The following is a 23,885-nucleotide window of genomic DNA, read 5'->3' as shown; positions in this document are numbered from 1 at the left end:
ACTTCGCACTGACATCTCCTAGGGGTACTAAGAACGTACGATCCCCTAGAATTTTAGGAACACTGTATGACTCAACGGTAGATATACATAATGCTTCATAAAAAAGTACTAAATAAACTGAAACGCTCACAAGTGGAAACTTTAAGCACGTGTCTAACTTGACGACACCATGGAGTATATTTTGTGTTGGCTTTCTTCTAATTAATGTCACACAATATTGTTTTTTTAAGAAATTGTTACAAATTCATTTGGTTGAATTGTCCTGTTTGCAATTTAATAGATATATCAAGCAGTTCTTATGTAAATATCTTTCAGAGAAATGCCCGTTAAAGACTGGCCTCATTAATAGGTAGCAAGACTGAAGATACAAATGTATTTCACCTGCCGATAAGGTTTCATATTGCATAAGTCCATTTTTGTATTGCAGGGCGAACTCTAACAGAGGTTTACGGTAATAGGATTGTGTCACCATTTCCCAGTAGAATTTCTTCATATTTTGTAGTTTTATTGCTTCGAAGTAAAGAAAAGTTTCTGCCACCAAAAATATAGATTGTCAGAATTTTAAGGATTTTAAATGGAAATTTAAGTAAAAAGGAGTAAATTTTGAAATATAAAATGAAAGACAGTTTTTGCAAAATAATGTCAAAAAAATGATACTGCCATAGATTAGTATTGTATTAATGTATATCAATTTAATACATGCTAAAAATTGTGTAAAATAAATTATCTATAAACGATTAAAATTTTTAAACATTTTATAATAAAACTATATACACATAGTTATTGCATGCGAGAGTTATTTTTCTTGGAAAAACTTCACGGTAGTGAAATAGGTAGCCGGTTTCCTGAAGTACAGAAAAATGGACACATGTGACTCATTGATAAAAAAAACTGAATTAATGCCTGGATTGCTTTGAAATACTTTAATATTGAGAAAACACACTGTTCTGTCAACAACAAACACACAATATTCATCAGTGTAAGATTAAACATTAGAATATGCGGATATTGTGATACTGTCCCCCCCCCCCCTACATTGGATTTTCAACTAGGGATGTACTTCCTATTTCCGTTTATCAATACACTCATTCGACCTTAAGCATATTTTGCTTTGGAGAAATCGCAAAGTCATATCATTCCGACTTGTTCAGGTAAATTGTGCATGTAGGTAATTTTTACAATCAATAATGCCTCCATATTATCAGTTTTAATATTAAGAAAAACCAGACAATAAAACGGTCGGTTGCGTTAATGAAGGTTAACTTTTTAAAGGATATGTTATACATTTTTATATTAAAATGATCGTTTTTGTATGCAAACGAAATAACGAAAAGTAAATCGCACTGTTATTTTGACATATAATGATGTTTCGTCAATGCTGATTCCAAAACAATGGTAAATTGGAAAAGACCATAACAGTTCACTATACTACAACGTCCCGAACCGGACTTGTACGAGCCTACTCTCGCATCAGATAACAGTCTTTGTACATGGTACAATGTAGTAGGCGGGTTGTAATTTTATGTTTAGGCTATGCAAAAATAAACTCAAACAAGTGCAAGCGATGCCACGCTGCATAAACTACAATCAAACACAGAGAGCAAATATTACTCATTTGAGAATTATGTTCAATACTGATGACTGAACAAGATATTCAACAAAAAGCAGGATGCCTTGCCTCAGCGATGTCGGGAAGTTGTACAGCATTAGGTGAAGTGCCCTTGGTTTTATGTCTGGGGCCTACATTGTGAGAACAAAATGCCATGCCGGCGACATGCCTTGGGATGATTGCAAAATTACATAACAAATGTAGCGGTTATTGAGTATGCACTGACAGCGGGCAAGCTATCACTAACATTTTGAAGATTTACTTCATATGCCTTCTGAATGTTAACATAACGTGAATAACATTATATTAGCATATTGCCTTACTCAAGAGTTTGAGGACATCAATATTGTGTGTACAAGTCAAAATAGGACGGAAACTTAGTCAAACATCAGATAAAGCAGTTTAATTATTCAATATGGAGAGGGTTTTGAAATGCACATGCTCAATTGGAATAAAAATGTACATGGCAATGAATGGATAGATATTACAAAGAGAAATATCGCTTTTATGATTAAGAGCACATCTCGATCAGTGTTATGAGTATGCTTCTCATCCCGCCTTGAGTAATATGAGAATGCCATAAGCAGCAAACATATTGGGGAAATGAAGCTGTTTTAAGTTTTTCATTAGTACCAACAATACTTCAAAGTTATACCTCAAACATTTTGGAATTTACAGACTTTTATCTTTTACCACTAGAAATTGAAAATTAAGATACTTAAATTGGTAGGAACACGAATCGGTTACATGGATATTGCATGAATACCGATAGAGCTATCCCTATGTCTAATCTTCTTAAATCATAATAGAGTGCGTCCTTTAAATAATCAAATGTATATACTTGATATGCGTAACAATACTGTCCAATATATTAATATTAAATTTTACACCAGAAGTCTAATACTGACGTTCATGACTGCTTGATTAAGAATGGATAAAGCGACGACTTAATTTACAATGCACAATGGGTGCATCTGTCAGCATAAGTATACGAAATACGTAGAGGCGCATGTATCAGGAAAAACGAACGCTGTTGAAAAATGGATCTCAGCGGAAATCTCAAAACAAATAATCACCGGAAACACAGATAAGTCTCTCTGGATCCGCCGCTGTGGCCAGTGTTCGACACAGGGTCCAGCCCCGGAAGTTGTTAACACTTCTGTTGATCATATTTGTTTATTTCATCATCGATTTTTTCAAAGTCCGGCAAGGTTTCGCTTTCTTTCCAGAAATGTTTTATGAAGCTATAGTCATGCCAAAAAACAGTTTCTAATGGATAGCTACGCTTTTGTGCAATGGTACGAGGATCGATAAACAGAAGCACAGAAGCCGGTATATTTCACGTGAAATCGTACCCATATTCAAAACAGATGTGACAGCAAACGAGATGTAGCTGAAGCGGACATCACCGGTTTAGATATGCGTTATACACAGGTTTAAAAATGTTAGCATTTATTTTTTTGATAAAATAGACATTCTTGGATGAATAAGTTCCGCATTACAACATTGCAATGTACAGTCCGTCCACGTCAATACATTTCTCCTGAGGTCTCGTCAAATTTCGCTGATCGGGACTTTGCCGGCGATCTCCTTAATTTTAAATATGGGAGCCCCGGGGCCACCCAATTCGTGGGTTCTTGGGATAGTTTTCTTGACCTCATCTGGCCTCCTCTTCATGTTTTCTTCTACGATCCCTTTTACCTTATAACATAGACACGTGTTGTGTTTATAAAAACATAAATGTATGAAACAAAGAACATTGCGAACTAAAACATATCAATGAAGATTATATATATAAAGTATTGAAAAACTGCATAAAGGCTCAAATGAAGTTAAACGAGACACTCAGCAATTTAGTTAACTAATACTATAACCCTAACTATATAATACGCTTTTGTAAAGTAGCACTATATACCCAGCAATCTCCAGTAAAATGTCACTAAATACAATATACTACTTGTGATAAGAAACGCAATATACCAGGTAATTTTAATCATGTAACGAATTATACCAGGTAATTTTAATCATGTAACAAAATAAACCAGGTTATTTTAATCATGTAACGCAATATACCAGGTAATTTTCATTATGTAACACAATATACCAGGTAATGTTCATTATGTAACACAATATACCAGGTAATGTTCATTGTGTAACACAATATACCAGGTAATTTCAATTTAAGCAACATACATACCCAGCAATTCCAAGTCAACTAACATGACATACCTACATGTAGCATTATCTCGTAAAGCAAATTGACCTGAATGGTATGCATAAATCTTACACAGCCTATCCACCACTTCCCAGTCACATACATATATACGTATATGGAATACACCAACCTTGAGATAAGTAACAGTATGTACCAAGCAATCTTTAGGAAAGCAATACTACATACCCAGCTTAGAAAAGCAACACACCATACCCAGCTATCAAAAAGAACAACTGCATTCAATATTTAGGAAAGTAACACTAAATAACCATCGATATTTAGGTAAGTAACTCTACATACCCATCAATATTTAGGTAAGTACTGTTACATACCCATACATATTTAGGAAAGTAACATTAAATAACCATCGATATTTAGGTAAGTAACACTACATACCCATCAATATTTAGGTAAGTACCACTACATACCCATCAATATTTAGGTAAGTACTGTTACATACCCATACATATTTAGGAAAGTAACATTAAATAACCATCGATATTTAGGTAAGTAACACTACATACCCATCACTATTTAGGTAAGTACCACTACATGCCCATCAATATTTAGGTAAGTTACAATACATACCCATCAATATTTGGGAAAGTAATACTACATACCCATCGGTATTTAGGTAAGTAACACTACCTACCCATCAATATTTAGGTAATTACTGCTACATACCCATACATATTTAGGTAAGTTACACTACATACCCATACATATTTAGGAGAGTAACATTAAATAACCATCGATATTTAGGGAAGGAACACTACATGCCCATCAATATTTAGGTAAGTAATACCCATCAATATTTAGGTAAGTAACACTACATACCCATCAATATTTAAGTAAAAACAACTACATACCCATCAATGTTTAAGTAAATACATGTACCACTACATACCCATAAATATTTAGGTAAGTACCACTACATACCCATCAATATTTAGAAAAGTAACACTACGTACCCATCAATATTTAGGTAAGTACTGCTACATACCCATACATATTTAGGAAAGTAACACTAAATAACCATCGATATTTAGGTAAGTAACACTACATACCCATCAATATTTAGAAAAGTAACACTACGTACCCATCAATATTTAGGTAAGTTACAATACATACCCATCAATATTTGGGAAAGTAATACTACATACCCATCGGTATTTAGGTAAGTACCACTACATACTCATCAATATTTAGGTAAGTACCACTACATACCCATCAATATTTAGAAAAGTAACACTACGTACCCATCAATATTTAGGTAAGTTATAATACATACCCATCAATAATTAGAAAAGTACCACTACATAACTATACATATTTAGGTAAGTTACACTACATACCCATCAATATTTAGAAAAGTAACACTACGTACCCATCAATATTTCGAAAAGTAACACTACATACATGTACCCAGCAATCTTTAGTAAAGTAATGCTACACAGCCACTGACCGGAGAAGTAACACTACATAACTATACATATTTAGGTAAGTACCACTCCATACTCATCAATATTTAGGTAAGTTACACTACATACCCATCAATGTTTAAGTAAATACCACTACATACCCAACAATCTCCATTACAGTTACACTACATACCCATCAATGTTTAAGTAAATACCACTACATACCCATCAATATTTAGGTAAGTACCACTACATACCCATCAATATTTAGGAAATTCATACTACATACCCATCAATATTTCGAAAAGTAACACTACGTACCCATCAATATTTAGGTAAGTTACAATACATACCCATCAATATTTGGGAAAGTAATACTACATACCCATCGGTATTTAGGTAAGTACCACTACATACTCATGAATATTTAGGTAAGTAACACTACATACCCAGCAATATTTAGGTAAGTACCACTACATACCCGTCAATATTTAGGTACGTACCACTACATACCCATCAATATTTAGGAAATTAATACTACATACCCATCAATATTTCGAAAAGTAACACTACGTACCCATCAATATTTAGGTAAGTACCACTACATACCCATCAATATTTAGGTACGTACCACTACATACCCATCAATATTTAGGAAAGTAATGCTACACACCCACTGACCGGAGAAGTAACACTACATACCCAGCAATCTTTAGTAGAGTAACGCTACACACCCACTGACCGGAGAAGTAACACTACATACATGTACCCAGCAATCTTTAGTAAAGTAATGCTACACAGCCACTGACCGGAGAAGTAACACTACATACCCAGCAATCTTTAGTAAAGTAATGCTACACACCCACTGACCGGAGAAGTAACACTATATACCCAGCAATCTTTAGTAAAGTAATGCTACACAGCCACTGACCGGAGAAGTAACACTACATACCCAGCAATCTTTAGTAAAGTAACACTACATACCCAGCGACCAGAAATGTGTCTCTTCATACCCTTCCAATATATATGAAAGTAACTCTACCTCCTAAAAACGACATTGTATACCTACAATTATTAGTATATAACACAGTGATGTATATATATCCGAAAACGTAACACTGAATAACAAACATAGTCCAGCTGAATAACGCTAAGTCAACACTGATTCCTGGTAAACAACATTTCAATAGCACCTTTTGTGAACAGGAACGGCAGTGAGGTAAGAAAACGATATACATACCCACATATACATATGTCCAGCTGCAGGACAGTTGGTGGTGATTTTCTCAAGGTCAAGCCTCGATATCAGTTTGTTGGCACCAAGTGTGATATCCATGTCCAGCTTGAGAATGTTGAAAGTGTTGATTCTGTTTCTCAGTGATTGCGTCTCTTTCCTCGATAGGATTTCAATCGCATTCGTCCAAATCTATATATGAACAATTGGAAGCATGAAATATATTAGAAACACGTGTTTCATTTTGATTGTTATACAAAGAAAGGGTTATGTTTAAACCTTTAAGGATACATACTTCCCTACCTTTGACATGTGTATTCTTTCCAGAAGAATTTCACAAGCAATACAGACATATGCGATAGTACGTATACGTTTCATATTATTGAGTTAATTGTTTGATTACCAATGTTGAAGTAAGCAAAAACACAAGCATGCCCGAGTAAATCCTCCCCACTGGAAAGAGACTGGAAATTTTCCCTCCGATTATGTGTCATCCGTCAACTTCATGGCAATGATTATAAACCCTATATAAGTGCGTCTGTGTGACCAGTACGTTGCGTGTGGTTTTTTTTGTACTGCTTTGCTATGGGACAGAATTTCAAATAACGTCTTCACAGTACCGTACTACTTTAAACCATATATAGCAGCAAAGAAATGCGGGGTGGAATGCTGCTTTACTAGTACGCTAGTTTTCCAGCGACGTGATATAACCCTATGACTCGAACCATCGCGATAGTTAACATCGCGATAGTTAACATCGCGAGTCGTCAATAGCTGGATGGGTGCCAACTCGCACATTATCACACACAACATCAATAATAATACCCATCTCAGACCGTATAAACACAGATCTGGAACACTCGGGTGACCAATAATAGTTAAGTAACGTGTTCAAGGGAACAACACCATGTGCTCGAAGCAACAACAAGAGAGTCACAAAATATATACATGCCAGCTGTTAGCCAAACATACGATCTATATTACGATACAGCTTAATTTGAGAAAAAAAATCAAGCTATACAGTATTGAACTTATGGAGGTATCAAACTTGGGGACACTTCACTGTTTTATATTATATCATTCAAACTGTAAGTTATCCTATATTTTGCAAAAATGAAAGTGTTGGCTTTTAATGTCTGAGTAGTGTCAATGACGTCATATATGTATGTGTGTTTACCGTGGTTATTTCTTCATAGTCTCCAAGCAACAGTAGCATAGCCTTGATGACCTCATGCACTTCGTCTAACACCGGGTTACTACAAATTTCGGTAATGGTCGAGTTTGGAATGGCCAGCACGTCATGTTTCTGAACGTGTAGGTTTGTAAAGCGTGTAATAAGATCACGTGCGATGTTCATTTCACGCTGCATCGGTTCCTCGTACTCTTTTATGTTGACAAGATCCACTGCACGATCTAATGCTGCAAGGTGAAGGTCATCTATTGCTGCCTGAAGCTCTGTTAAAAGAAATTATAACTGTAGTTTTTTCAATAGAAAAGCACATTTTACTTACTTAGTTTTTTATTCCATAATGTAGGAACCCCAGTTTCATGGTAGTATTGATTTGGCTCGACAAGAGGTATATCAGTTTATGTTGATCAGATGGAAGGATGAGAAGTGTAAGTGGCTCCCCGTGAGGTTTTTGCAAGATTTCAATATATGAAGTTATTAAGTGTGTAGATGTAAGTAGTTATGCTTCATAATTAAAAGATTCTGCACCTTTCCAACGAAATTAAATAGAATATGTAAGTGCAGGTGCGAACAAATCAAAACCGTTTTCTATATAAGCAGCTTTTATCTATTATGTAATATAAATTAATGACATCTGTTTCCAACATTAACTAGTCCAATATCCATGCAAAGAATCTACATGGTATGGTAAAAAAAAGTATTTATGAAGATAGTATTTAGCCTTCATAATATTGATAATGTCCGATTAATCCTATTCAATTGATCATTTATCAAAATAACAAGAAAACAAGATTAAAGGGCCGAAAACACCATCGATTAGCGAATTCCATCTTCAACTAATACATCCTAAAACCGTATGAATTAATACTGGTCAAAAAGCACAAAAAAATATATTAATTAATCCCTTGGCATTGGTACATTGTACGAAAGCCTTTTAAGCTCTTTTTCGTTATAGCGCGAATGATTTTGTTTTACGAAAATGAGCTCAACAGGATTTTGTACCTTTGCGTTGTCTCTACTTTTGAGTATAACGTTATGATAACAGTCAAAAATGTAATCCGAATTATATTTGGAATACTGCAATAAACACCCCTTACATTATCTATACTTGCACATGCATTTCCTAACCAGTATGCTATATCTACAGCAAGGTCGTTTTCCTGTACTCACGTGATTTCACATTTGCGATGTCCTCCGCTAAGTTGACGCTGGCGGCATCGACGCCGACAATGAGATTGTTACAAATGTTGATCTGCTCGCCCTCTTCTGTTAGTATGTAGACAACCAGCGCCGCCTCGTCGCCCTGGGGAGGACGCACCTCTACAAATAAACATTCTTTGGATGTATTCCTTTGTATAATAAAAATAATAATTCGAGGTTCTTATATACCACTTTATCATAACCTAGTTCGTTGGTCGTCTCAGAGAGGTTCACAAATTATTATCCGTGGTTATAAGGCCTTTGCAATAAGCCAATATTTTTCTCAACTCCCTCGGGAGCATACAACCGGTGTTGCCAGTTTGGCGCTCACATCTAGCATTCCACAATTTTAGCACTGCCCAACTACGTACTCATTGACAGCTGAGTAGACATGAACAAGCAGAGTACAGTGTCTTGTTGAAAGATACAACACAGTGCGTGAATTGACTCGAACCCGCAGCCCTTCGGTCACGAGCCCGGCGTGCGTCCTACCACTAGACTACCGTGCCTCCAAATACTAATTCTAAAATATCGTTGTACAGGCTTCGTACACTCTTATTCCGTGTATACGCTCAGTGTCCCTGTAAACGTTCAGTGTCCCTGTTAACGCTCAGTGCCCCTGTAAACGTTCAGTGTCCCTGTAAACGTTCAGTGTCCCTGTAAACGCTCAGTGCCCCTGTAAACGTTCAGTGTCCCTGTAAACGTATAGTGTCCCTGTAAACGTTCAGTGTCCCTGTAAACGTTCAGTATCCCTGTAAACGCTCAGTGCCCCTGTAAACGTTCAGTGTCCCTGTAAACGTTCAGTGTCCCTGTAAACGTTCAGTGTCCCTGTAAACGTTCAGTGCCCCTGTAAACGCTCAGTGTCCCTGTAAACGCTCAGTGTCCCTGTAAACGCTCAGTGTATCTTTCATTTCAATCAGGTCTTTAGTGTATAAATAAGTTGTGTTACCGGTTTTTCTCAAATGTAGACATACATTTTTACAATGTAATAGAAAGCCTATTGTCCAGTTTACTATAATTAACCTGTGTAACTGGTGAAGTATTTAAAAAAAAAAAAAAAAACAGCCAAGAAATACAAGGAGTAGTAAAATAAATTAATATATGAAGTTTCTCAAATTCTCTTTATTGAAGGTATTTAAAAAAATCCACTTACAATTTTACTTATGGAGTAGGTTCACCTTTATATCACGATGCTTCATAACAAAATTCAGTAGATATATTATTGTATCTTACCAATGATATATTGGTCCTCTTCCTCAGTCACTCCCGTTTTCTCCAGGGGAAGGGCATCTAGGCTCTTGTTTACGTCCGTCAGGCGGTACCGGAGGTCCAAACCTGCAAATAAAAAAAAAAAAATTTTTTTTATTAAAAATATACAAAACAAACATTTGAGAATTCTTGTCTTTTAATAAACATTTTTCTGTGTTTCAGTTAATAAATATCGAGAATGCAAAGATGTCTCTATATGATCAAGAATTACATAATAGAGAATTGATATTTATGAAACTTTTCTTGTTACACAACAAATACGTGTTTCTATGTGACGTTTCGATTACTAGTATCGCCAAAATACAATAGTTGTTAGTTATGTACCGAAATGACTCGATTCATCTACGCTTTATTTAAATCGTACTAGTCACCGAAACGTCACATAGAAACACTTATTGGTTGTGTAACAAGAAACTTTTCATAACACATACTTACCAACCCGAAGAAAATGTTAAGAACAGATAATTGATACTCTTTGTAACAAACATAATTCAAAAAAAGAAAAATACGTATCAATCAATTATACTGATAACTGTAACATTTATTGATAAGAATATGAATTAGAATAGGAATAAACAAGATTTTTCGTAATAAAGGTGAGCATGTATTTACAAACACCGTTATTAGTATCCTGTGAGTATCCTGTGGTAAACATTTAAATGAGGGCTTGGGGCTCTCTGAGAATTAATTCGAATACAATTGCAAAATAATGCTCTTCATTTAGGCATTGAACTGTTTTTGGATGGTATTTATGATCTATTTGAATGACACAGCTTTGCAAGCAAACAACATCATGCGTGCTAGCGCATTATGATTTGTTTACTTGCAAAGCTGTGTCATTCAAATAGATCATAAATACCATACAAAAACAGTTCAATACTTATATTTACGTTTTCTCTGCCTCTTATTTTCTTTTTTAACTTATAATTTATATTTGAAATTAAAAATGCCCGCCTTATCGACAGTCCACACAATTTCGTTCAATAGTTTGAACAGCGTATTGTCGCGTGCTGATTGGCAAACAAAGTAGTACTTTGAAATTTTAACAAACACTTCAATTTTCTTCCACAATTCAGTATCAATACAATTGCGTATGATATGTCTATAGGGTGATTTAAGTTTATCAATAGAACTCTGAGCTGAAAGCAAGATTTGAAATTGTTTCAATTTTTCCCCGGAACAAATTTCGCGCATGGACAAATACAGTGAACACCGTAAATCCGACCTTGCCCTCCACGAGGGAGTTATTTTTGGAAGTTAATTCGAACTTCTCTCTTTGCTCATTTTGTGAAGAATCTAGGCGTGAATGTATTTGTTGATTGTATGGGAACCTGACAACAGTCGGTAGATTCTAGAATAGCCTCGTTATTTGACATGTCGTCAGAAACTGAGGAACCGTAGGTGCGAGATGCGTTAAACAGATAGACGTAACGTCAGATGTTGACGCACAACAGTGTAACACACTTTTAACGTCATTTCGTTTCAGGTTTGACGTTTGTGGCACATGGCCGGCTTTGTAAAACATGTGCTTTCAGAGCTAACGGAATGAAAATAAACATATGTAAAGACTATTTATTTGACATTCATATGGTCACGGTTTGTATATGACAAGTGTAACCAATTTTGACAATGATCGAGTTGAACGTGAAGATAACGGTTAAGAAGTGAAAGAAAAATGTGATAAAATAACGCTACCCGTATAAGTACCATCTGCTTCCTAATATCAACGATGATATTTCTAAATTATAAAGCACATATTAATTAAGTACATAGAATAACATGCATATATTAAAATAATCCGTATTTTTTTTATTTCATTGAAGTCCGAGAATGAAAGCGCGCTCAGGTTATAAGTTACATTGTATAATGACGTGATGTCATTTGTCATTTAGTCATACATTGACATTGGTGTTGTTACCCCCAGAGTTATCACACTGTTCATGCATTCCAATAAATAAATTTGAAAAATCACATAAAAGATTAAATTTCGCTCATTACATTTTCCACACAGGCTAAAATGTTTAAATGTTCTCCTCCTTCAACTGTAATTTGTAATTGTGCAACCTGATGTCCGCAAAAACGTACCACAATGGTGACTTTACCCCCATCTGCGATATTCCAGGGGTTAGGCTCACTTACGCTCTCTGTGACCCTGGAATTTGTCATGACAAAATTGAAGGCTTAGTGTGCGTCACCTTGTAGATGAGACGAGAAGACTAGTTTGATACTTTGATGTACATTAAAAGAATTGCTCGGTCGCGTAACGGTAAACTTGACTGGCTTTGTAGTTGGGTGTCGCATCTCTGTACTCCATTTTGTACATTGTAATGTATCTGAGGAAACCAAAAAAACATGAAATTTGTAATCTACAAATGCCCAGGTATCGGCCTAGGGATTGGTCAGATTTTTTTCTCTACCTGAGACCGATCAAATTGCTAGCCGCGTTTCTTCAATTTTGCTTTGACATATTCCAGGGGTACAGAGAGCGTAAGTGAACGTAACCCCTGGAGTATCGAGGATGCTTTGTCCTCGCCAGGTCAAAATATAGGCCTTCTACCACCTCCCACCAGCTCTTGAAAGAGTTTCCCAGTCATTTTCAATACGTCCATCAGCTAGTAATCACTAAGCTATGATGTGCTAGTGTTCTTGTTTTGTTTAGGACAGGATATTAGCAATAGGCGGTAGGATTGATATTTGTGACAAGGGAGTTGGATTGGTCTATGTGGCTGGCAGGTGACAATAGCTGTGCAGGATTGATCTACTGTATGTTGCAGGAATATGACAAACGTCGATGGGGTTGATATCATTGTGACAGGAGTGTGACAATAGTCGTAGGGATTGATATCATTGTGACAGGAGGGTGACAATAGTCGATGGGGTTGATATTATTGTGACAGGAGAGTGACAAATGTCGGTTGGATTGAAATCATAGTGAAAGGAGGTGACACTATTCGATTATATATTGTGTGTGTGTGTGGGGGTTGTTACGCTTCCCGATTATCACTAGTTGTACCAAATTCTGATCCACTTATGACTTTCAATGTTTGGAAATAATTTACAGATATTTTCAACAATTAAAACACCAACGCGTCTTCATGTGTTCACATTATAAAACATAGCGCATGTTTATTAGTATCTACCGACATTCTTGCTGCGCCCATGTAGAACAAGCATCCAACTACCAGCATCCGCATCAAAGTATTACGTCACAAAAAGGAAATGACGTCATTGTGACCTCATACGGGATACTTTTACTCTAAAATTCCTGCTTTTTTAACCTATGGAAAATGTTTCTTTATGTCGAATGGACCTGTTTTTTTTCTGTAAATCAAAGTTGTAGAAAATTTGTTTTTGTTATGTTTAGAAATATGCAAAAAAAAAGACGTGTCTTACAGGGTCAACTTCTTATATGGCACACCTTAAGATGATGTGGAAAACCATTTCAACGGTTCAACCATTTCCTTACAATTTTATATTAAAAAGTACACGCGGTTTCGTCATCTTTTGCTTCGTATTTATAAGGTATCCCTCCCTGCGAATTCCTTAAAAGTGATTGACGTAACGTCATCATTCACTACGTAGTGATTTTTTTCTTACAAATATGTGCAAATACAATCAATTCCCCACATGTTATTATTAAAGCCATCGACATCAAATTATCCTCAATGTTGTGGGATGTTTTCAAATTTAAAGTAACGAGATTATACATATTTTTTCTCTCCATTAAGAAAATATCACCTTTTCCCGCTAAAACCAGTTATTTCGTTCACTCTGATTATGCAAAAATTATGAAAAACTAAATCGTTAAATAAATGCCACATCCTTCAAACACAATATGTCGGAAATTTGAAAACGGATAATTAGAAAATTTACATAAAATGAAACCCTGAGATATTATTAATACGTATGCATGTTTTGGCTGTTATTGTGTGTAAAAAACAACCGTAAGACATTCACTAGAAACGTTAAATTTTGTTCATTAACAAAACAAGAAAATGACGTTCGAATTTACGTTTTTGACACAAAACAACGTAGCGTTACATGACGGCTAGACATGGGGAAATCAATGCTGTGCAGCGGTGTTAGGACACACGATATAGTTAAGTTATGCTTCAAAACTGAGTCAGAGAACTTTCAAATGCATGTTTTTTCATTAAAACAAACAGATGTGTCATTTCATTCGAAAGTCACAAATATGGTATTTTTTCTTAAAAAGTCGCATTTTACGGACCGTTACATAACGGCTTTTAAATGTTCATTTATTTAAACGCGTAACCCGTTTACGTTACACATTACATTGGAGTAATGGCGAATTTTGACGTTATATCGGTGATTATGCCGTTGCGCTCGAAACTTTTATATATTTTAATGAAATATTCAGGTGGATAAAAAAATCTGAATAAGATGGTATATAATAACATATATATTTGATCCTTATTCAGATTTTATATAGCGTTGATGTAGCGAAATCCGCGATTTTTCGTATGTTCGTCAACATCTGAGTTACGTCATAGCGTTTGAAGTGAGTGATCTTCCGACGAACCACAGGTTCGTTACAAATGTCTGAAATGTTTATGTGTGCTGTGACTCATATCAGTAGGTCTGTAACATACTGTATGTGTCAGTAGGTCTATAGAATATGTGAATCTCAGACATTTATAACGAACCCCTGTTTATCAGTGCAGTGTAACAGACGATATTTCTGATAAATTGCATGAGCGTTAAAATCGTTTCCATTGCCGGCATTGGTGATTTCAACCGATGTGCATTTTGTACGATATTGCAGGCCTTGGTCTTGTTTTCGTTGTAAAAAAAAAAAAATGCACCTAAATTTACAATGACATTGTAAAATCTCACAATGACCAGCGATATTTCAGCAGCCGTCATGTTTATTTATATTGGATATTGTAGTTCCGGCCAGTGTTGTATTGATACGCTAAGAATTGTGTCTGATGCATGATAATTAAAGTCCCATCAACGACACAGCTTTCAAAGAGGCTATATAGTGGCAATGCCATGGAAATGTAAATATATACCATTAAGTACAAAAGAACATAAAAAACACCTCTTTTTTTCTATTACCTTTAGCCGAGTCTTCCTCAATGCCGAACGCTATCAGAGTCATGTCTCCCTCCGCAAGGATAACGGCATGAGGATGTGACAGCGCCGCTAATCCATTCTCCTCAATCCGGGGATTGTTCCCCCAACCAGAGTCTCCTACTTTCGGGAACGCCTGGTACTTCTTCGGGAATCCATTAACTCGGATCTTATAAACTGCTACCCAATCAAAATCGTAACCATCTTCTTCGATGGTTCGGTCTTTCCCGACTATTTCCAATTTGTATGTACCTTTTCGCGGAAATCGAATTCGAATAGCAACGGAATTGTCATTCGGGTTGTAAATCATGTCGTGTTGGAATCGACTGTCTTCCTGAAGGTGCCAATCATTAAAGTCAGCTCTGAAGATGAGACAGTTTAATTGGATATCCATTTTCTTGTGCTCAGGTATTCCGAAGGTCAGTTCTATGTCCCCCGAGTCTGTTTGTAGCTCACATAAAGAATGCGTCAGCAGTCTCATGCCCAGCTCGAAGAATCTCTCTTTAACGAAAGCTTTCCTTTCGAATCCATGAATACTTACTGGTCTATCCACAAGCTGCCAACTGGGTTCTTCTGGAAAATGAGAGTTCACTAGCTGCTCCGGATCAGGAAGGAAGTAGGTTTCATCAACCTTGAATGTTCTGTCTACATTTTCACTAACTTCCGTTCCCACTGCGCATGCGGCCCAGTACGGGTTAATGAGACGCCATGTGTTGTCAATGAGAACCGCGTTCCACTCTCCGTATAAGGCAGCCTTATTTTTCTCCACAGACTGACCTATTTGGTACGTACTTCCTTTCAGGTAACCATGGATACAGATGCATGGTATGTTGATGATTCTGACAGAAAAAAAGACATATGATGCATTTTCATTCAACATCATACACTAAAAACATCAACCAGTCAAGCATCGACCGAAAAACTCCCAATCACAGGAATTTCACTTCTCAAATTTATGAGTAATATATAGGAATACATATTGATGATGGTCTTTTTTTAGAATGTCTGCTGACGATATGTAAGGATTTGGAATAGAAAAGGATATTCGATGGGCAATGGTTTAAAACATCATTTTGAGATCGATTTTATCTGAACAAATATTTGAGTGGCTAACAATTAATTACTAAATATTACGGTCCAATATTTCTGATCAAATATTTAAGCTAATCAAAATGAACCCGAAAGAAAGTTTTAAAAAAAGATGATATTTAAAGCTTCATTTAAAAAATCTCTTTTTATCGATGAATCTGTTCGTTTCGATCTTGATTTGAGACTTTTTGACAAACTTGTCATGTTTGTGAACTGTCTTGAGTTTGTTGCATTCAATATGACATAACCGGTTTAACCAGATAGTTTGCTTTATGACAAGAGACGAACCAAGCTGTCTTTTATAATATTATCAGGTAAGCATTAACAAACACTTACAATACAAATATGATTTAACGTGTTATGGACTTTACCTCTAAAATATTATATCGAATCAATCGTTTAGCAGCACAATATCTTCAAAATCTCAAAGAAAATGCTGCTCACGCGAAACGAGAGTTTTCTTTTAAACCTTTTTTCTTCAGTTTGGTAAGTATGGTTGCGAAAAGTTTCAAGAAGCACAACTAAAAAGCGTTTATACGTAACGTTTCGATGACTAGTTCGGTATGAACTCTGCCACCTTCATCAGACAATTGACCAGTGAAGCGTATGTACACAAATGTGTAAAATATGAACGAGTTGTCCACAAGTGTGCTGTGTAATACATCAGGTCTTATAATCGCCAATCCTACTGAGGGTTTACGTAAAGTAAACACCCGTATTTACGTTTATTACGTCACGAAGTACAAATCAATCCATCATCTTTAGAGAGATTATACCACAATAAGGTACAACCTTACAAATATATTTCACTCAATTTCATACTCTACCTGCAAAGAAAGCTGAACATCTGAGCATAGTTGTTTTTCTTGACTTTGAGACGTGTAAGATAATAGACGACTGAATTCTCTTTCGGTGGCTGCATGGGGACAACCATTTTATCCATGTTCTGGGCGCACAACCACGTGAACAAAACACGAACTTTCCCAACATCATCCTTGCAAGGTTTGATAAGATACTTGACGAGCTTGATTAGAGTTCCCTTCTTCTTTTCATTGGGAACCTACAAATCAAAAAAGAAGTTCCGTTTCAGTTAAAAAGGTGGATTACTTGTAATCTTTATTAATCCATTAGTTTTCTAACAAGTGTCAATCAGAAGTTAAAATTACAAATACCTTGCCAAACATTGCGGTATACGACGTCATCACTTTCTGTGTTATCTGTTTTTAGATTATACGATATAACTGGAAAAAGTCTACCGTTTGGAAAAAAGTCAAAATTAACTTATAACCTCATACACTTGTAACCTGACCAAAATAGAAAATTATTCCTTATATATTGGCATACAATGTCAATGTATGTAATGGATACTAGTAGTGTATTACAGCCGTCTATAGTACAGTAGTCATGTAAAGAATGGTTCATACTTTACAGTACATACTTTCAACTGTGCTTTTTACATGTATAAATTAAACAAATTAAAACGAAATTAGAATATATGTAAGTTGATACTTTACCTTCATCGCTCGTTTATCAAGATGCTCATATTCCTCTTCATTGAAAATCTCCGATTTACTGGTGGGAGGTACATGGGGAGGGGGAAAGAACTCTAGGGGACTGGGGTCCACCACGTACAGACTATGGGTCTCCACGAATATACTGTTTCTATTGAACTGGTATGTCCCGTATTGTATCACGGGGTCGGCTATTGTTTTTGACTGAAAAACAAAAGAAACAAAAAGAAGATTTTTGTTTAAATTCGACATAGTGTTCATGGTTGTAGTTGTAAGTCTAAAACAGAATAAAAATATGTTTATAAGTCTGAAATAGGATAAATCTCTACATGCTCATCAACCAAGCTGAAGAAATGTGAGGTTACTGTTCAAGGGGAGGTAACTCAAGTTAGTATGTAAAATATACGATGCATTGTTACATTATCATTGTGAGATATGGCATGGTAGGAAGACGGTTACTGTTACTATGCTGTTTTCATTTAAATCGAAATGTATATTTGTACAAATAAATCTTGTCTGCAGGTATATTGTAAAGATTACACACGTAGGCAATTTTAAGCATAATCAGCTTTCGGTGAAATACCTCTAGTATCAACCGGAAGTAGAAAAACCTTCCGGAAGTGAATGATATACCTGCTGTATCTCAATGTTTTTGCGAAATAGACAATAACTAAGGGGACCCAAGCAGATCCATCTATTTTGCCTATAAAGGGGGATATTGAAGATACGAAACAATGATATTCAATGTACTACCCCAATGCAAAACTTAGGACCCCTGTGTTTCTTTGATCTCTTTCCTATTCATTCTTTTTGACGTTGTCTCTCTTTACAGCTAGGCAGTCTACATCTTACAACCTTGACTGGATCACATACTCTGAACACACACTCTGTAAAGGATTCTCAGTTCCTAGTGGATGTGCTCTGTAGGAGCGAGTTCTTGTTTCTTTGTCAGTGGCGATAACAATACAATCAGATATAATGAGATCTGTAGACAAAGTTATATGATATACGATTTTTATATTACATTTTTTTTCAAGCGAGATGACAAATCTAGGCATGCTATACAGCATATAGAGGAGCGATAAGGGGAAAGTGAAGAAAATTTAAAAACTTACAGAGGTGTGGCGTCAGGTAAGTCATGCAAGCATATCAGGTAAAACATATATTTAAAAAACATAATTATGTGTATGATACAAAAAAGTGGAAAAGCATAGTCAGCTTGTAAAGTTATTGCGCTTAACTGTCATTGATAGTAGGATAGCTTGGTTTGGGTTATTTTGTGTATCACCATATTAACGGCAAATGCCACTAAAGAGTTAACTAGATACACGTACATTTTCTGTATACTAATTATGACCTACAAGGTAACCTTCGCTTGTAAAATCTCATCCTAAGAGACTAGTATTCTCATGCAAGTGACAAGCAATGAAATACTGTTCTCGCTTCCCTTTACATTTTAAAATACACTACGCTTTTGGGTACTAACCATACTTTGCACGGCCCCGTGTTCAGCTGTTGTAAAACTATATAATTCTGAGGTGCAGAACATAATAGTTGAAAGCATTACTAGCTTAACAAAAAAAATCTAAATCTAAATTTTGAGAAATATATGTATCGGGAGGTTAACAAATATATAGTGTGGGCTATGTACCTGTAGTATTGTTGATCTGTAATGATATTTTTTCAGTATACAAGTTTTGAATACAATGCTCAAGTCCTACAGGCTCGGGGATAGTATCCCACCGGACGTGATCTAAGAGGCGACTAATGTGGAACTCCTACAGACTCGTGATGTTTATTCCATGTCTTCATGTAAGTGACATTGAAAACAAATTCAGCTATTGATCTTTTGCTGCCGTTGCAACAGTTGTGATCTAAAAAAACTATTTTCTTACGCCTTTATTCTCACTTGTAACACGTTTTTAATTCACTTAAGATAATAATAATGTACAACTCCAAGGTAAACATATTAACATTCGACCAAGTATGTTTAAAATGATAAAATTATTGAATGTAAATAGCTCAAAAGACCCAGTCAATTTGACAAAATATGTATAAGCGGCAAATGTAAGAAGAACCCAATTAACTTAATTGGTCACACTCTCCGTGTTGTCTGTAGAGTGCTGGTATTGTATTGTATTGTATCGTATTGTATTGTATGTAAATATTGTAAAGATCTCATTTTTGAATCCGATTGTTCGAAAGACTCAAGGTTATAAAAAACTTGACCTTGAACTTAACCATTTATGACCTTCAACACACTTTGTTCAATAAAAAGTCACATTTTAATTGATAGATCATTTTGAATCTCAATAGTTGAGTTTCATTTTTAATTTCATTGGTTTAGACATATACAACATGAATAGTTTGCGTTAAACTATGGTTAAGCTAACCGTGCTTTGAAAAATAGAAGCCAGGGCTCGGGTGTTCATGTTGATGACATTTTCTTTACAAACTAAAATTAGATTAGCATTCAAATCGATTAGCCTCCTAGATACTGTCGGATCTGACAATGATATTGAGACTGTTACATACCCTGTAATCAATGATACACTTGTTGTAGGAGCGTATAGCCTAAACTCACGCAGGCTATACGTCTATTCCTTAGTGAATCGTTTGTTTACAGTTTACTTAAGTCATTTATTATTAGCTTAAAAGTCATGAAGCGAAAAACGCACCTTCTTTTCAGTCTGACACTAGTGCTTGAAGTTTTATTAGCTTACAGTATAACAAGCTATTTTCAAAAAACATCTAACAACAACCGCGAGCTCCGTGTAAGTGATTGTCGTAATTACGTAAAGGGATTGGAGACATATTCGTAAAAGAAATAAATTCGTTCAACAGTATTTTTTGTACCAGGCTATTGAATATTTCAGTCATGAAGACTCTACTCTGCTTCCTTAAGGATCATTATACAATTTATATTAAATTTATGCATTCTTTATCACTAGCACAATATATGTATACAAGTATACGATTTCTGAACTTGCACGTATTTTTTTTTGAGTCAATATACTTTTAGCTTGTAAGTACATTGCTACATTGCCTTTCTTATACAACTCTAAAATAAAGTGTTTATGATCACTAAAAATGATAAAACGATACATTATTGACCAAAGATCATATGTGAAATGTACCCTAAAAATCAAAACAATGTACATCTAACTTCACATAATGACGTCATTTTTCTGTATTTTTTTTATTTATTTTTACTAAAAACCTACTTACTGTTATGTCGTGTTATTTGTATTTCTCAAGCGTAGCTGAATCGAGTCATTTCGGTACATATATAACAACGATTGTACATACGTTTCCAGCGTAGCCGAAATCGACATCGATTTTGTAGACAACTCGTACGCTTCACTGGTCATTTGTCTGATGAAGGTGACAGTGTACATATCGTTGTAGTCATCGAAACGTCACATAGAAAATCTTATTGGTTGTGTAAAAAGAACTTTTCATAATCGTTTATTTGTGTTTTTATGTTTCACATGTACATGTTTATCATTCATATATTTGTTATAAAGTATCGTCAGAGATGCTAGTTTGTGTGGGTTTTTTTAATATGTTCTCCGAGATTCGATAAAAAGATTTGTTGAACGGGTGTCTATGACTGATGATACATTACGCGGAAAGTTGAAGTATATCAAATTACTTTTTGTATAATAACTGATATGTATGTTGTTATTAATTTCCTTTAGATACCACCAGAGGAGAAACACGCAAACATATGTCTTAAATAATTTAAAAAAATTAAAAATGGAAATTTGATTTCACTTTATCATAGTCATGACCTGGAAACTAGTAGTCATGTTTTTAATGAAAATAAGCATCTGGTACAACTATATATGTTGAAGTTAATAAATACTAGATCAAAGCCCATATCCCTAACATAATACTGTATTTCAGATTTCCCTAAGTATTTACGTATGTAGTACCTAAGTTTAAGTATATTTACGGTACCACCTAGTAAACACTTAGGAAAATTAGAAAACCTAAGTAAAATAACACACTACTTGCGTATTTCTAAACATTTGCTAACGGTTGGTAAGTATGGATTATGAACAAATCTTTGTACACAACCAATAAGAGTTCATATGACTAGTACGGTATGTACACTGTCACCTTAATCACACAAATAACCAGTGAAGCGTATGCACACAAAGGTGTAAAATGAGAACGAGTTGTCCACAAATCGATGTCGATTCGGCTACGCTGTAAGCGTATGTACAATAGTTGCGTTAATACTTACTTCTGTGTGAATATTTTGTTCAAAATACTACCATAAAATATCCCAAGGTATAATTTTGATATTAAGTACAATATAGCTATTCTATATTGCTACGTTTCTTTGTTTAAAGCCGCCCTATTGTCTACAACTGGGCACTGGTCAGCCTGACACTTTACCTTTGGGTCGTCCTTTTTTGTCCGGAGATTGACCCGCACACTCTGGCCACACCCCATGACACAAGCTTTATCCCAACGCTCTCACGGTAACAGGCGTATAAACACTTTCGTTACGTCATAGCTCCCAAAATACTGCGCAATACAAAATCATCCTTCTTACTGCGTATATGTTAAATAATGGACGCTATAACCTCAACATGGTAAACTATATTTCAGATTGATATAAACCTGCCTGAATGGCAATGTATGATCTTAAAATCAAACCGTGTTCCATAATTAGACCGTCATCGCATGTATTAGGTACTTAAGGGGGTAAGGTGTATACATTGTATATTATTTAAACAGTATAGTGATTCAAAGTGCACATTTTTCTTATTTTTATTTACCTTTAACTTTATATTTGTGTTATTTCAATAAAAAAGTTAACAGTGTCAATATTTTGTGATTATTAATATTGTAAGTAACTGTAAGTAAATATTGCAGTCCGTAAAATAAGGGTAAGTCGTGTAACCTATACCGGGCCCAATATTATCAGAACCATCTTATTTCCGGTCGTGACTTCCATTGTTTTTAAATTGTTTGAGTCACGGAGTAGAACGTTCTCGGGGCCACTATGCACGGTTACAGTACCCCGGGTATTAAATGTCTATTTAACATTATATACACAGGTCACTGGTCACGTAAGCCATACCCACGTATTGTCTTCCAGCCAACACAAAATGCGTAAGGACGTTAACACTACTATACTAAAACATGTGTTTTAGGGTGCTGCTTTTTAGGTTAGAGGTGGTAATTGATCATCGGAAAGTAGTCCTGTGAAGGGAGATTGTGGACACCTTTTCAGTAAGAAGTTTGATCAACACTCTAGAATATTATATATTTACATAATGTTACATGAAGTACCTTTAAAAACTCACATGCTGCAAATATATAATTACATGCACATGTGTATACACTTAAGTGTGTATAATGTCCAACATAAATATGGCTGCTACACCCATGGATATAGTGCTGTTGTTGAACCTTCACATGTTTCACCCTGCGTAATCATAGTTAATTCATCAAGGCGGCGAATATCAGTAGACGGCTTAGTATACAAAACTTTACAAAATATAAGTATTTACAAAAAATATGAAACAAGTTTTACAACGAAGATTAAACACTCTTGTTGTTCCGGATGTTAGCACGGGGGGTTCCTACTTTGGGACGAAATAAAAGTCCCCAGAGAAAACTAACGTAGTCGGGAAGGTGACCCCATACCATTTCACGTCCGATTATCGGGGATACGAACCCCGGCCGTTTAAGTGAAAGGCTAGTGCGCTATCCACTGCGACACCCGACCTCCCTGAAATTAAATGATTGAATTAGGACCGGACCAATACCATCTTGATGACGAATACGACTAAGACTAGTATGACTTAATACACAAATCGTGAAAGCTGTTTATCACTTATTTTCAACGCATATTCATCTTCAAATTATAAAAATGACACTGGGTAATCCCCGTATCCTGTTACTGAACTGACGAGAAGACAATTCAAACAGCAACATTTAGGCAATTCTTACATTTCCATCATCAATAACACAATGAATGTATAATGAAAATAAAAGCATTGAATAGTTTTCAAACAGGTTCAATAAGAT

At 35.5% G+C, this 23,885-nt stretch overlaps 1 protein-coding gene across 1 annotated transcript; it reads right to left on the bottom strand.

Annotated features, from left to right (window-relative positions):
• Positions 1-1,033: 1,033 nt before the first annotated feature.
• Positions 1,034-22,484, bottom strand: LOC110459743 (hillarin-like). Its single transcript, XM_021512156.1, has 9 exons — positions 22,242-22,484; positions 17,838-18,038; positions 17,151-17,383; positions 15,220-16,073; positions 10,102-10,203; positions 8,839-8,988; positions 7,657-7,934; positions 6,486-6,671; positions 1,034-3,310 (listed from the first exon to the last, which is right to left on the bottom strand). Exons 1-9 carry the CDS (start codon positions 22,296-22,298, stop codon positions 3,164-3,166), a joined length of 2,208 nt encoding a protein of 735 aa, XP_021367831.1. The 5' UTR covers positions 22,299-22,484; the 3' UTR covers positions 1,034-3,163.
• Positions 22,485-23,885: the final 1,401 nt, after the last annotated feature.

The sequence above is a fragment of the Mizuhopecten yessoensis genome, unplaced genomic scaffold, assembly GCF_002113885.1.
Source record: "Mizuhopecten yessoensis strain PY_sf001 unplaced genomic scaffold, ASM211388v2 scaffold10203, whole genome shotgun sequence".
Classification (NCBI taxonomy): Eukaryota; Metazoa; Mollusca; class Bivalvia; order Pectinida; family Pectinidae; genus Mizuhopecten; species Mizuhopecten yessoensis.
This window is presented reverse-complemented; position numbering and strand designations above follow the sequence as displayed.